This window comes from Apium graveolens, chromosome 2 (genome assembly GCF_009905375.1).
Source record: "Apium graveolens cultivar Ventura chromosome 2, ASM990537v1, whole genome shotgun sequence".
Taxonomy (NCBI): domain Eukaryota; kingdom Viridiplantae; phylum Streptophyta; class Magnoliopsida; order Apiales; family Apiaceae; genus Apium; species Apium graveolens.
The window spans coordinates 13,072,433-13,087,712 of NC_133648.1; the positions used below are offsets into that span (position 1 = coordinate 13,072,433).

The 15,280-nt window shown below is 31.5% G+C and overlaps 1 protein-coding gene across 4 annotated transcripts in view; it reads right to left on the reverse strand.

The window, feature by feature from the left end:
• Positions 1–1,101: 1,101 nt before the first annotated feature.
• The window catches only part of LOC141706990 (isoamylase 3, chloroplastic), a 32,479-nt gene continuing 18,300 nt past the window's right edge, over positions 1,102–15,280 (reverse strand). For all 4 annotated transcript variants that reach the window (XM_074509921.1, XM_074509922.1, XM_074509923.1 and 1 more), the window contains 12 exons: positions 12,855–12,954; positions 11,609–11,709; positions 9,819–9,870; positions 8,650–8,712; positions 8,388–8,477; positions 8,226–8,298; positions 6,886–6,965; positions 5,470–5,574; positions 5,301–5,396; positions 5,138–5,199; positions 4,500–4,608; positions 1,102–1,690 (listed from right to left, as the gene is read on the reverse strand). In XM_074509921.1, coding sequence (XP_074366022.1) covers positions 1,577–1,690; positions 4,500–4,608; positions 5,138–5,199; positions 5,301–5,396; positions 5,470–5,574; positions 6,886–6,965; positions 8,226–8,298; positions 8,388–8,477; positions 8,650–8,712; positions 9,819–9,870; positions 11,609–11,709; positions 12,855–12,954 — 1,045 coding nt within the window. In that variant the 3' untranslated portion in view covers positions 1,102–1,576. The remainder of the gene's footprint in view (positions 1,691–4,499; positions 4,609–5,137; positions 5,200–5,300; positions 5,397–5,469; positions 5,575–6,885; positions 6,966–8,225; positions 8,299–8,387; positions 8,478–8,649; positions 8,713–9,818; positions 9,871–11,608; positions 11,710–12,854; positions 12,955–15,280) is intronic.

The following is a 15,280-nucleotide window of genomic DNA, read 5'->3' on the forward strand; positions in this document are numbered from 1 at the left end:
CTCTCACTCCCTTTCAATGAAATGACGGTGAATAAAAATTATAGTTCTATAATTTTTTTTTAAAAAAATTCTGAACAAAAATAGAATGTTTAAACTTTAATAAAAAAAATTTTAAAAAGTTATTGAACTATAATATTTGTTCATCTTAAAGTGTGTGTCCAACACTCTCTCAGAAACGATAACAATTGTGTGGGACGGAGGAAATAATTAAAATTATTTTTTAAAAATTATATTATTAAAATTAAAATTAAAATAAATGAATAAATTTTAATATTTGTTCAAAAGTTGGTCAATTTGACAACCGAAAATTCAAATTTGACAATTAAAAAGGAATGGAGGGGGTAGCAAATTATATTATACATTTCTTTTAAATCTTTTTGACATGGTATAACGTTATAAATTACAAACAAATAAATTTAGAATGTTATATAATTTAGCATATACTAATATTATATGATAGTCTTAAATTTATGTAAAAATATTTAATAGATAATATTACCTTATGCAAGTTTTTTACTTTTTTTTATAAAAGTTGTTTTTATTTTTTTTCTTTTAAAAAGTACTATTGAATTCAGGATAAATGAGTCCCTGGGATTTAATTTTGTTTAACTCAAGATCTGAGCTTTTTATTATTTGAATTGTTTACTACTTTACATAAATTCATAGTGTAATTCTAATCAAATAACATATTAAAATAATCAAGACGGTATTTTTAAATTTGAATATAAAGGAAATGAAACAATAATTTGATTAAAAACAAAGTACATAACAACAATATAATAAACATTATAATACTAATAAATTAAACATTATTAAGCATCTTTTTAAAACACTTTTCTAAAAACACGACAACCAAAATTTACAATACTAACATTTATGACCATATTCAAATTATTGATTTAAATAAATGTTAATTTTCACTCACCTTTTCATATATTTTTTCCATACTTTTCCATTTCTAAGAAGATTGTGTTTGCAATTTCTAAGAATAGTGTGTGTAGATAATTAATCAATGTATAGATAATTTCATACTTTTGATTGATTTGCCTCCACTTTTAACATATATATTTCATTAATATCCTATAAAATAATTACACTATATTTGATGACAATACATAATTGATCTTATATAAATGACAAAAGATACAAAATTTAGAGATTAAAATTACAAACAGATATAAAGAGGGGAAAGACTGACAAAAAGAAAAGATGGAAGTGCCTAATGAAGGAGCTTTTTCACTTCCTGGGCAGCTGGACAGAAGGTTCCTACTCTATAAAATGCTAACCAGGAATAAAGTTCCAAGTATTCCCAAGGGCATATCTTCAACTAACATAGACAAAATCTGAACATACTTAAAGTTCTACAAAGCAAAGTTATTCCCACCCTGTAAACATTAGAAAAGTTCTCTGGAGCATTAGTGTTCCGTGCAGTTATCGTTTGAGATTCTTGAAAGCTTATAATAAAGTAGGTAGGTTCGAACAAATTATGTCACGAAGATAATATCCAGATCTTATTGAGTATAATATCGGGCAGTCCTTAGTGAAGGTGGATAAATTAGGCATCTTCAGAGATGCTTTATATCTTTGCTTGGAGAAGAATTGAAGAATATGGAGCAACATTGTATAAATCTCCAATTCCAGGTACACCCTCATGCACAAAATCATCTGGTGACAAGAGATTGGTGTCTACCTGCAAAAAAAAAAGATCGACTTCTGACCAGAAATTAAAGAAGAAAAGGTTATACAAATAAAGACGACAAGTATGTGATCCATCTAGAACATCTTAAACGTCTACTTTAGAAGAGTAATACATAATATAATTGCACCAAAGCAAAATAGACTAGTGCAGAAGCCGTAATTCCACCAGATAATAATACGGACCTATGAGATGAGGCAAACTAGCCTCTAAGCTTGACTATGGTGTCGTACAGCCCTAACCAAAGGCTAAACATAACACAAAACTCACCCGAAAATATATTTTTCTCTTTAACACTTGGTCAATGAATTGAATTTGCTAAGCAGGAGCATAAGTTAATAACATGGCAAAAGAATTTATTCCCGGAAGATAGATAACTTTTACAATAGTACCTTCAAAATAATATCTTCGCACTTTTGCTAATGATCCAATGGTACCAATGAGAAATCCATACAAAAATAAAAACTGCTCTATTTTTACTTTGGTGATTAAACAAAAACGAGAGTGTTGGTGCTTGCGGATTTTTTATAATGTAGAATCCTCTCGAATCAAATCACACATTAATACTTATTTATTCATTATCCTGCATACAAACAAGGAAGAATATATATAGGTACATATGTATACCATGAATGTGTTTGCTTTTATTAATTTTTCTTTACACGGCTTGATACTCCTAAGTACGTACTCACGTAACTTCGCTAAGTACAAAGACTTTTTAATGTGAATACACAAAGGATACATCAGTAATTACACACCTTAATTAAAAAATTACTAAATTTATTATTAAAATATATTATGTACTCATGTAACTCCCTTCCCTTGAGTACAAACTTGGGGGCCCTTTCTCTATGTATTAATATTTAAGCCACTCTCAATGCACCAACAAACCAATGCTCTGGACCTATCTGATGCACGAAAAGGGTGAATGTGGATTAACCGTAGAAAATCCACAGGTTAACCGAAGAAAAATCACTACTGTTGGAATTCTCCGATGAGAGGTTTGTTAGGATTGCAACCAAACAATTCTCAATTTCAATAATAATCAACTCTATTCTATAATTAAAGATTACATAAGATTATAAAGATAACGATTACTTGGAAGCCAAGAAATTTCATGAAACCTATGTACTTATATATATAAACTACCATAACTAATTAAAGTAAACAAATCCTTTATTATATTCTACTACTATACTCTAGAATTATCTTAATACATTATATCTAATCTATCTATCAGTATCATCAATACTATATTATAATAGACGAAATATTAATATTTTGGTCGGTCGGAAATTCTAATTCTAATTGATATTGAAGACAACTTCCTCTTCCAATTTAAATTCTAATTCATATTGAACTCTGTATCATTATATGTGATATTAAAGTCAAGTCTTCTACAAATTTTCTAATTGATACCAATGTCAACTTATTCTACAAATTTAATTTTTATTTGATTAATTTCTATAACAATCTTTACTATAACAAACAATTTAATTATTATATAGATATATTATAGATATCTATATCTATACTATCAAAGTTAATTTATTAAAATATAATTCGAGTACCTAAAACAAAATCATATATACTATTTTTCTGGGTTAAAACAAAATATATCATATTGCATCGGGCTTAAAAAATTAAAATCAAACTAAAAATAGTTGGTTTAATTTTTTCGGTGTAATTAAATTAGTCCCGGTTTAAAACACAATAATGTAAACTATTAATTTAGGATAAATTGAAGTTAATATTAGACTAAGCATAATTCATATATTATTGATCCAAACTAAAACTTACCTTTTAATTAAAAAATAATCATTTTTTGTAAAGACACGTAGAAATATTAGTAAAACTACATCGTTCAATAAGTATCATTGTCTTTTTCAAATATCTCTTATTAAAAAAATCAAATCATGAACATATACGGGTATTAATATATTTATCATGAAATTATATTACTAAAAAAAATTAAAAGAGCAAATTTAATATTTCAATTCAAATTAAATTTTTCATAAAAAAAAATATTTGTGCATCACACGGGTTGGTCGGTCAGTCAATTCTAATTAATAATTAAGTCAACTTCCTCTATCAATTTAAATTCTACTTCATATTAATATTGAAATCAAGTCCTTCTACCAATTTAAATTCTAATTCATATTTACTGTAGTTGATACTGGTTGATACTGAAGTCAACTTATTCTATTAAATTAATTTTTATTTAATTAAATCCAAAAATGGTCTTTACTATCACAACCAATTTAATTAATATTTAATTAAAATTCCTTATCAAAAAAATTATTTAATTAAACTATACAATAGAAATTATAATATTTATTATATAGATATTATAGATATCTATATTTATACTACAATAAGATAATTTCTTTAAAACAAACTAAATATAATTAGTTGGATTTGGTTGGTATAATATGCCTCGGGATAAGATAAAATAATATAAATAACTTACACCGGGTCCTAATTATCCGGGTCATTCTTTACTGGAACTCTCTTCAGTACTGATATGTACATTAATCTATCCGAAGGTATATGATATTTCCCAAATCATGTCTGTACTCCACCTTCATAAAAATTTAAAGTGGGTCTTCATCACCAGGGGCATTCTTAACTGGAAATCTTTTCGGTACTGAAAATTATATATATACTGCAACTTTATATATGGCATGAAGGGTTATAGTAGATTTTTTTTTAAACAGTATCTTGTTTGCAGCTTTTGCAGCAGCGAAAGTTGGCCAAGAAGCAGATTTATGCTATATGCACAGATTTAGTAAAGAGTACTAACCACTCGGAACCACTGTCTTTTTGGTGGTGGAGAAGGAATTGCGACTTTAACAAAGTAGTCATGTGCATTGAATGCTAAGTAGATGTCTCCTCCATTACTATCATGAAGCCTGTAAAAAGAAAAGGCCAAAGTGATACAACCTACCACAAAATTCTAAGATAAAATTTAATAAAAAGTTTTCTGAAAATCAAGATGTCCTCATGAATCATTCCTCTTGCCAATGCACCGAAAAGATATTAATCCTTCATATGCTAACATCAATTTTGTTTAACAGTAAATGAAGAAAGGTTAATGTAGGTATCTACTGTTACTTAGCAGGAACAAAAAGGAAAAGGGTATTTAATGTTTTCACAAACACCATTTTTCCTGAGCATGTGGGCAAACTAACCAAAAACACCAGCATTCAAGTCCCTAAATCTGGACAGGCATGAATTTGCTTTGCAACTAATATTGTCATATTAAAACTTTCAGTACATCATGTAGCCTGTTCATACTCTATATTGTCCATAAGAACAATTGTCAAACAAGACCACAGGCCTCGACCATTCATATATTTCTACCGTAACTTCTAGAAGCTAAAGTATATAAGATTGGATTTAGACAAAAAGAAAAAAAAATCAATAGACTATTAGACTTACGTGAAGGCAAGGAACTTGCTCTCATAATTATTCCAATTTTTCTCATGCCATGTCACCTCATTCTAAAAAAAATAAAAATGTTGAGGAAACAAGATTATTGCATGAAATCACTGAGTGCTATACAGGATGGCAAAAGGAGAGGCAAAGAGTTTGAAACATATACCTCGCCAATAAAATTTTCTTGTCGAAATACATGATGTGTTAGGCGAAACTTTATCACCTCAGAGAAAAACCTAAAGTGATTGTTCTCAGCTTCCAACTGTAGTGATGTGCTGGTTAGTTATGATATATTGTAAAAAGCACAGAAGATATATGTGGAATATGATACATACTTGTTTCCACTGGAAGTTGTTGATAGCAGTATCATGTCCATAACTGTTATTGTTTCCATAACGAGTATGTCCATATTCATCTCCCATGAACATCATTGGAGTTCCCTAAATTTTTTTAACCAAATAAACCCTTTAGACTCGGTAGTCAAATGGGGTTTGCAGATTTAAAGAAAGGATAGAAATATGATACTGGTTATGCTTGGGAAAGCAGAACGCCAATAAATGAAAAAAAAAAATCGGTCTCATGGTTATTGATATAGAACATGTATACCAAAAGTAACTGCTCTACCCAACTTACATGCTATGAATATCCAGTATCTGTTAAATCTGAAAGTGCATGTGGTACAGTTGTACAGACATCGGTTGGAAGGAGATTTACTGATAGAACAGATATTTTAAACAAAGAACATACCAGAGATTGAGGAAGTACAGTCGTTACTGAAGTTGGAAAGAAAAGAGGATCAATGTAGTAGCTTCAGAAGGTAGTAGCCAACTATTAGGGGTCTGACTTCTGAGTCTTTGAAGGGTAATATAAAACATCAAAGGAATAAACAGTAAATTCAAAAGGTATAGAAATTTAAGCATCTTGTGATCCGGTACGATAATACCCATGACATAACCGTAATAAAATTTTCCCAGAAAAAACAGAAACAACCAAAGAAAAACAGGCAGTCAAAAGGAGAAACTATACCGCATGAAGAAGCACATGCTTATAGGCAGCCAAAAACGCATTTACCATAAAAGATTTATAGTTTTTTCTATTAAATAACTTTTGAAACGTCTTTGCAAAAATACTATAAAAAAGAACTTGCAAAAAACTTATTTTTTAATTTCAATTGCAGAAAAATACAATTTTAAAAGGTTCTTTGCAAAATACGACTTCTGCAAATATTTTCAGGGCAGCAGTAGAGCTGCAAATAGATTTCAATAAAGTGGTATGTTGTTAATTTCCCAAAGATTTAGGGATCATGCATTTTAACTATGCCATTTTACGGATGTATCTATTCATGATGACTAGTGACTGATGTTATGCGAGGAAAATGTGCCAGATCATTATCCATGCACAAAACAAGGCCGGTGGGACCTTGTGCCCAACTCCCATTCAAACAAAAAGAACATATAGAAACCAGAATAGAGAGAACTCAGGGAAAACAGAGAAATACAGAGCATAAAAAAGGGAGGAGTCGAGAAAAGGTCTACAATAAAGAAACTGCAGCCATCTTAAAAATTCTTCTTTTGTTTACTTATTAAATAAATTACACGTAATTCCACCTATGGCAAATAAAGATGGCATTAGCTCCTATAATATTAAGGCTTAATCCTTGCATGAAGATGTCCAACAAAAATCAGCATGTACCATCAATCTCATGCAAATGTATACAACAGTGCAGAATTTTGTTCCATATACTGGAGTACCTGTGAAATCATTAATGCTAAGTGGAAGTTTTTCATTTGCCGAGAGCGTAAAGCCTTAATTTGTGGATCAGTAGTTTCTCCTGTCCAAGTGATGCAAAAACATATTATTAACAATTTAACATGTCCATCCTCACCTGACAAACCCTATGACCGAAATATGTGAGTTGACACTACATAAATTTGGGGCAGATCTGATGTTATTTATTTCATCGCTGCTAAAGTTCTTATAGGCTTCAGTAAATAAAATTACGACACCCAATACACCAATGTAGCTCTTTAACACCTCAAATCACTGAACCCACAAAAAACGGAAAAAAATAAATAAAACTAGATACCAATAAAACCAAAGTAGCCAATTTATCAACTATTAATTATAACAGACTATTTAAAAAATTATAAGCCAAGATACTTTCTCTGTATGTGTTTTATTTGTATGTGCAAATATATGTGGTCGGCTTTGTGATTTTCATTCTTCCTTCACTTCAAGTCTTCAAGCCTCTCATTGTTAAACGGAAGTTCAGACAGTAAGACATCAAGATTTGAAAATAGATTTAGATGATCTACTATAAAGATTAAGAACAAAGGTAAAACTGTTTTTTGTGAAACAAAAGGTTCAAGGGAATAATCAGGGATCAGGAAAACAGCCTGTCTATAGGCCCAAATGCAATCAAGTTGGGTGAATCACAGGCCTGTCACAGGCCCTCAATAATCATGAATTTTGGTGCACTTTTTAGTTGGACGTGAGCTTATATTCTCAACACAATATCTCCCAGATTTCAAAGTGGGATTTGAGGTGTTACAAACTTCCCCACTTAAACTCCTTACATCCTTTCCAGACCTGAACAAATAGCCAAACAAACCCGGGAGAAGCTCTGATAAGAGTGCTTGTGTATAGAAATGGGCTGTGTTTGGGACAGAAATTTTGAATATTGTAAGTAAGACGATTAATAACAAAGTAAAAGAAATTTCCTTATGTAGTGTTGCTAATTTCTATAAGATCAATAGCATCAGTAGTTTAAGTGAGTCCCTGCTTGGGAGATATATTATCTGTAAGCAGCCAGACAACGAGTCATGGGTCGAATGCAAGGCTTTAGATACACACAATTTAAAAGGCAGAACATTTGAGTCTTAGTGACTGTATTCATCCAGTAGGATCAATCAAGACAACCCTACAACAAATTATCCCCTCAACTGCTCCAAATTATAATTTATTATTCATTTATACGCATCCTTTTTGGTTATCCACAAAGTAGTTCAACTTAACCGTGATGTAATCTAACCCCTTACTGCTGTACCAAATGAAAACAAGAGAAGTTTGAAATACCAGCTTTTGGCTTTACCTTCGTGGCCACAGTTCCAACTCAAGTTGTCATTGCTTCCGTCATTTCCACCTTCTCCATTAGCATCATTTTTCTACAACATACATACACATAATAAGACATTGCAAGTTGGCTGCTATGAATAACAATGGGCACAAAAACAACATAAAATCCAGGCACTACCTTCTGATTATAAGACACAAGATCATACAGAGTAAATCCATCATGTGCTATAACAAAATTGACACTGTGGGATGGCTTTCGCTTGTTTACCTGTATCAAATAAGTCACCCCGCCATAGACACGTATTAAAATTGAATCAAAGTTTTCCAACAATGGTAATTCAAGTGCAGTGATTTCGTCAACATTGTTACTATAAGAAAGGCAAGTGGATGTAATAGTGGGAAGTAAAGACATGTTTATTGAGACATTATTGATAGCGTACTTTGTACATGTCAGCAGAACCAGAAACTCGACTTGCAAAACTCCCTTTCATACCAGCATCACCCTGCGTTGTGATCATTATATTAGAACAAGAAACTAAATTGACAATAAATGCTACTTCCTTAACCTGGAAGAAAAAAGACCACGGTGTTAAAAGGAAAAGTAATAGATAAGAATTAGAATTTATACATTAAAGACAATTCAACAAAGAGCCTGTCAAATAACAAAAATCAAAGACCAATATTCTGGAAAGAATAGAACTCTAATCAATTCAAAGTTTCTTTGTTCCTTTTATGTTGATCATAATAGGCGAAGGACAGAATGTATATTTTTGTAAGAGACCTCTTTCAAGTACAACCTCTCTCTAGCTAATCTAACAGCTCTATGGTAACATAGAAAGATTTACTATAACCAAGCATGCCAATAAAATTTATCACAGCTAGGCAGATGACAATAACCAAACAGGAAAACCATAGTAAATGGTCTCTTTTAATGGCATACAAAATTATACCAGTGAATACCTCGCGATGAGAATCCTGTTCACCTGACCTCACGTTAAAAGAAGAATACATTCATCTCTCTCTAATGCTAGTAATGATTGACATGAATTACCATAAATTCAATGCTGTATATTAAATACCCATTAATGCTTTATTAGGAAAGAAGTGTCATTCTCACCGGGAAATCTATCTAAATTTATTTCATTAAGTTGCCTCTAATGTATCTAATTAATAATCTTTACCAAGTACTGTATACTTGTAAAATCTATACTTTCCCCCAAGGTGCCTTTTTTTCCTTTATATATCTACTTCCTATGATTGTACCTAATTTGAGAAATATTTATGATAATTACTTTTACAATTTGTTTTCAAGGAACTTTAAGAGTAATAATAGTGAATACACAGATGACAAACGGCATTAGGGAATTTCGCAGCTCTAGAGCAAAAGGATTCTCTTATAGTTGAGGGTAAGAAAAATACTGAGTTTTGAAGGTCGCATGCGATATAGTTTGTCTGATAGTGTATAAAGTCATAGCACGATGTTACTATTTTAGGTCAATAATATGAATCCTTCAACGTCATGCATATCCAAATTTAAGGACAAACACAACCCAAATCTAAGATTGAGATGAAAATGAAAGAATATCTAGAACTTTCATCCAGATTACACCTTTATGTATCTCCTGAGGTCATCACGATACTTTCCATTCCATTCAGCCCACCTGCAATTAGAATTAAAAGATGCTCACCACCAATATTATGTTTAATAAATACAAGATCAGAAGCAAATTTGACTTTATTCATTAAAAAAAAGAGATGGGTGAATCAAATTTTGTTCTATACATAAATCAAAATATAAAGCTACCACATGTCGATCCTTAACTCCGCAATATTATGATATTGTTCGCTTTAGGTCAAGCCCACATGGATTTGTTTTTGGGCACATCCCAAAGACCTCATAGTAATGAAGTTAACTGACAGCTAATGAACTAGCAATTGCCCCTCCCACAAATCAACTCCTAACAATCTCCCCCTCCGCACATCGGGCTCATCGGGCTCAACGACTGAGATTGTTATAAACTGTTACGTTACAACCTGGTTCTGATACCATTTGTTGGGCTTGCTAAGTGATCCTAAACTCCACAATAGTATTATATTGTCCACTTTGGACCGAACACACTTGGACTTGTTTTTGAGCACATTCTAGAAGATCTCGTGCTAGACTTCTTACTTATTAACTAGCAATTTACCGCACACAAAAATGATGTGGGAGAACTCCCAACACCGCACAACTGGCGAACAAATTGAGTACATTAAAGAAAAGAAATATTAGATCAAAGAAAACAAAAGTAGAAAAAAAATTAATAACAAATATAGTAGATTTTTTTTATTATTGCAGAGTATGATTGATCAAAGAAAAAATACATTAGAAAACATCCAGAGGAGATATCATAAAGAGGAAAATGTGATGAGTGACAAAGGTGACTGCATTTCTTACAATAACTATACCTGTCTAAACTATGTAAACTGAAGCAATTGATGAATGACCAATATCATTTAAATTAAAATTTATTTTATAATATGCAGGCTTTATGTCGAAGAGTGATTATAAAACACAAAAATTATAACTGGAAGATATCAAACTTGAAAAATTATGCACTTTTGTTATCAATAAGTAGACTATTCCTTAAAACTTCAGTTCTGCAAACGAGACTCGTTCAAACTATAATGGTATAATTATTTAAAGATTTCGTACATATAAAACACTCTAGTTACCTACTCCCTCCATCCCCCTCAATTCTTTACATTGGGGGACGGGGGCTCGGCACGCACTTTAATGCTCTTATTAAATGTAGTTGCATAAATTTTTTTAAAATTTCTTTTCTTCTAAATAAAAATAACATGTTCAAACTTTTATACAAAAAAAGAAAAATATAAAAATAAATTACGGAAATATACTTTATAGTTGCCTTAAAATGTGTGTCAAGCATGTGAAAAAAACTGTAAAGAAATGAGGGAGACGGAGGTAGTATAACGGATTATTGAAAAAAAAATTGTTCTAGTCGAAAAAGACTATGAAATGTTGTCGGCTTACATCAATACATAAAACAATTTAAAGATTAAAGATACAACTGGCATATATAACATATTAAAAATTGTTTCATGAAATATTTTTCCCTATTATGTTTCCACAATCAGATTTACATGACATCCATTCTCCACCAGACACGCCTCCTACTGCAGAGTTAGATTTAGTTGAGTCTAAATTTAGCCTCTTATTAATAATTAAAAAGAAATGGAAAGTAACTAACAATAAGTGACTTAAGGTGTGTTCGCAAATGTATTCCTCTAAATTAATTTATGAGTCTTAATGCGTATTGGGGATATTAGAAACACACAATAAGAAGAAAATTAGTTACTAACGAAACAAACTAAAAAAGGAATATAATAAGAGCCAACCTGTCCCAATTTGGAAATCTACCAACAAGGTAAAGGCCTCCACAGTCCCAAGGTTCAGCAATAATTTTACACCTTGAAAGTATATCATCTTTGGCAATTGCCTACACCAATATAATCATGTTAGTCACATCTATATCCCTCACAAAATTTCCTTTGTAGAGGGCTATAATACTGTATATTGAAAATGAACATATTATTGTTATCTTCGGCATGGATGCCATAATGTCCCCACAAGGGGGCATGCAGACTCTTGGACTTCAATCACCCAGGTGGAGTCTCCAGAAGGTTGTACTCGAGGCAATTAAAAAAACATCAAATGAAGCTGCTTTGTGAAATTCAGAAATTTAAAGCACTAACTTTTGTATTTAAAAAAGTTGGTTACAAAACTATGGTGTTGGGTGTTTTGGAAATCTTTTTACTATATCGATGAGCAGTGTTGCGTGTAACAACTGCTATGCACTACAACAATTATTTCTGACATTTCCTTAAAAATTTTGAAGTCTTTTCAGTGTAAATTACACCAACAGTGCGTGGCACAGCTACCACCCTGCCTTGGATTGGGCTGTCAATTCTAACATGATTGTTTTCGCTTATGATACCAAATAATGTACAACATATATGGAATAAGTGATTCAAGGACTTTTCCAAAGATCGGATAGTAAATTTCACAAGAAAAGCATTGACAATAATAACTCAACCTTCCATCCCATGTATTACACTGCAGATACAAGGATCCGGCTAAGTGAAGCTAAAAACGCTAATTTAGAGAAAATAATATATTCCATCTTTAAGTTATCACATGGGCTACACTTCAATCACTTTTTAGTTTATTTCCATAAGAGGTAGGCAGTGATATTAAATATCCCTCAAAATGAACAAGAAAGTGAAAATATAGTCCATCAAAGTGTTCAAGGATGACAAAATGTGTACAAATTGTAAATAAAGTAAGGATTATCATATTTGCAAAAGAAACATAGCCTTACATATTTATTTTCTGCTATATCATAAAAAAACGAATTTCTGTAAAAAAATTGATTCTCAATCTTTATTTAGTACTAGAAATGAGTTTAAATTCCAGTGCCAGGTTCAGATTATTGGTCCACAATTACAAGGGAAGATAGCACAGAATAATGTACCCACTATACTCTCCCTCAGGCCGTGTAGCATTCACTTCTTTATAAGTCTCGGCTTTCAAATCTTGCCGTCTGTTTTACTTTTTTTTACATGCTAAATGTTAGTGACTTACCCTAACAAGTGGAGGAGCACTTAGTGGAGAACCATCTGTACCCCGACAAAGAACGCTGGCAAGATCAAAGCGGAATCCATCCACATGATATTCCACAACCCTTCAGTAAATTAAAAGAAAAACAGTTAACCACCCCTTAAATTAATATGGTACCTTATAACCACTTTGTTATTGCTCCATAGGCAAAAACATGTGAAAGAACAGAGAAAATTAAACGTTGCCACTGGCTTAATAAATCCTAGAAAAGTAATTAGTTTCTAATTTCTACCATTCCCTCTCTGAGAACGTCTAAGAAAAGGTTTGAAACATAGCAAATAAAGTTTCAACCTAAATCTAATAGCCCAAAATTACAACCTATTCTCGTGGGCGATCCCAATAGAGATAAATTTTCTATTGACTAAGGTCATCTGATAAGAAATGGTAATGAAAATGAAAGGATTTTATTATTTTCTAAACAATTTATATATATATATATATATAATAAGCCTAATTATATAATATAATAAGCCCAAATCTTCTTGTTAGAATATTAATATAAGATCCTGTAAATGGATTTTCTCTAAACACCTTAAGGTTTTAGATCGTTACTTAACATGGTATCAGGGCTCAGGCTGGCGAGAGTACTCGTGCTCGACTCCCTACGACCCCCAATATTTCTCACAATTTATCGTGGCACATAAGGCAGATTATTGCCCAAAAGATGGGCGCCCGTGATCCACGATCCACTCTTCGACCCATAAATGGCTTTCGAGTGAGAGGGGGGTGAAGGGGAGTGTTACAATATTAATATAAGATCCTGAAAATGGCCTTCTTCTAAATACCTTAATTTTTAGAGTGTTAATATTTCCTAATTAGTAAATTATATAATTATATAATAAGTCCAAATGCTATAGGTCCTTTATGTTATTTAATGAAGTATTATATCCTCTATATAAAATGATGCAATCCCACACACTACTCAGCTTTGTTTATACACTTTTTTTAGACTAACATGGACTAATTATTCTCGGGATACCGTGTAAGTCATTGCTTACTATATGTTTAAAATTTTGTCTTGCATCATCATGGTACTATATTATGTATGAAGCGTATATAATGTAACTATGCACTAATAAAGAAACTACATACTATATAATTTAAGAGATAAGATGAGGCCCAGCACTAATGAACATATAAAAACAACAGAAAAAAAACCCAATAGATGTTGGGCAATCTGATGTCAACAGTACCATCAGTAGAGGTACCTAGAAACCAGAGCAAAATTCTGAATTTTTTAGATAAAAAAATAGTACGACCTACTGAAAATCCAGATTTCCACCAACTGAAAAGAAAGTGTTGGGAAAGAATGCCCATGTTTGGTGGGTGACCATAAAGTCCAAATGCTATAGGTCCATTATGTTATTTAATGAAGTATTATATCCTCTATATAAAATGATGCTATAAAATGATGCAATCCCACACACTACTCAGCTTTGTTTATACACTTTTTTTGGGACTAACATGGACTAATTATTCTCGGGATACCGTATAAGTCATTGCTTACTATATGTTTAATATTTTGTCTTGCATCATCATGGTACTATATTATGTATGAAGCGTATATAATGTAACTATGCACTAATAAAGAAACTACATACTATATAATTTAAGAGATAAGATGAGGTCCAGCACTAATGAACATATAAAAACAACAGAAAAAAAACCCAATAGATGTTGGGCAATCTGATGTCAACAGTACCATCAGTAGAGGTACCTAGAAACCAGAGCAAAATTCTGAATTTTTTAGATAAAAAAAATAGTACGACTTCTACTGAAAATCCAGATTTCCACCAACTGAAAAGAAAGTGTTGGGAAAGAATGCCCATGTTTGGTGGGTGACCATAAAGTTGAAATTGCAGGGCCATCAGGTGAATTTGGTATAAAAAAAAAGTCAGACGGTTTACCATATCGTTATGCTAATCCAAAAATATTATCATATCACATTTTCTTATCTATAACTGCTAGTGATACGCATTACTGTGAAAAACTCCAAATAATTATCCAATACCACACAATTGTATGTGATCAAGTTTTTATTTTTTTTAAAAGAACGAATCTGTTGATCAATTTACAGAAAATAATATAATATGTTACTAGTAAGTAGTAACTCATTATAAAATTCACTCCTTTCTAAATTTAGATAAAATAATATTTGGACCATTGCCTTGATTATTTCTTCAAAAGCGTACTTCCAAAAAGGTCGCATCTGTCATAGCTAGATCCTCGATGCTCACTATAGAGGTTACAGCAGATAAAAGTGATGATTACAGTCAAATTCAAGATAATCAAAAGTTATTTAAAAGAGGTTCATACTGTTATGTATATATATGTAATATATATTATTAACTGTTTGTATGTAAACGGGCAAAACAAAATATACAGAACCT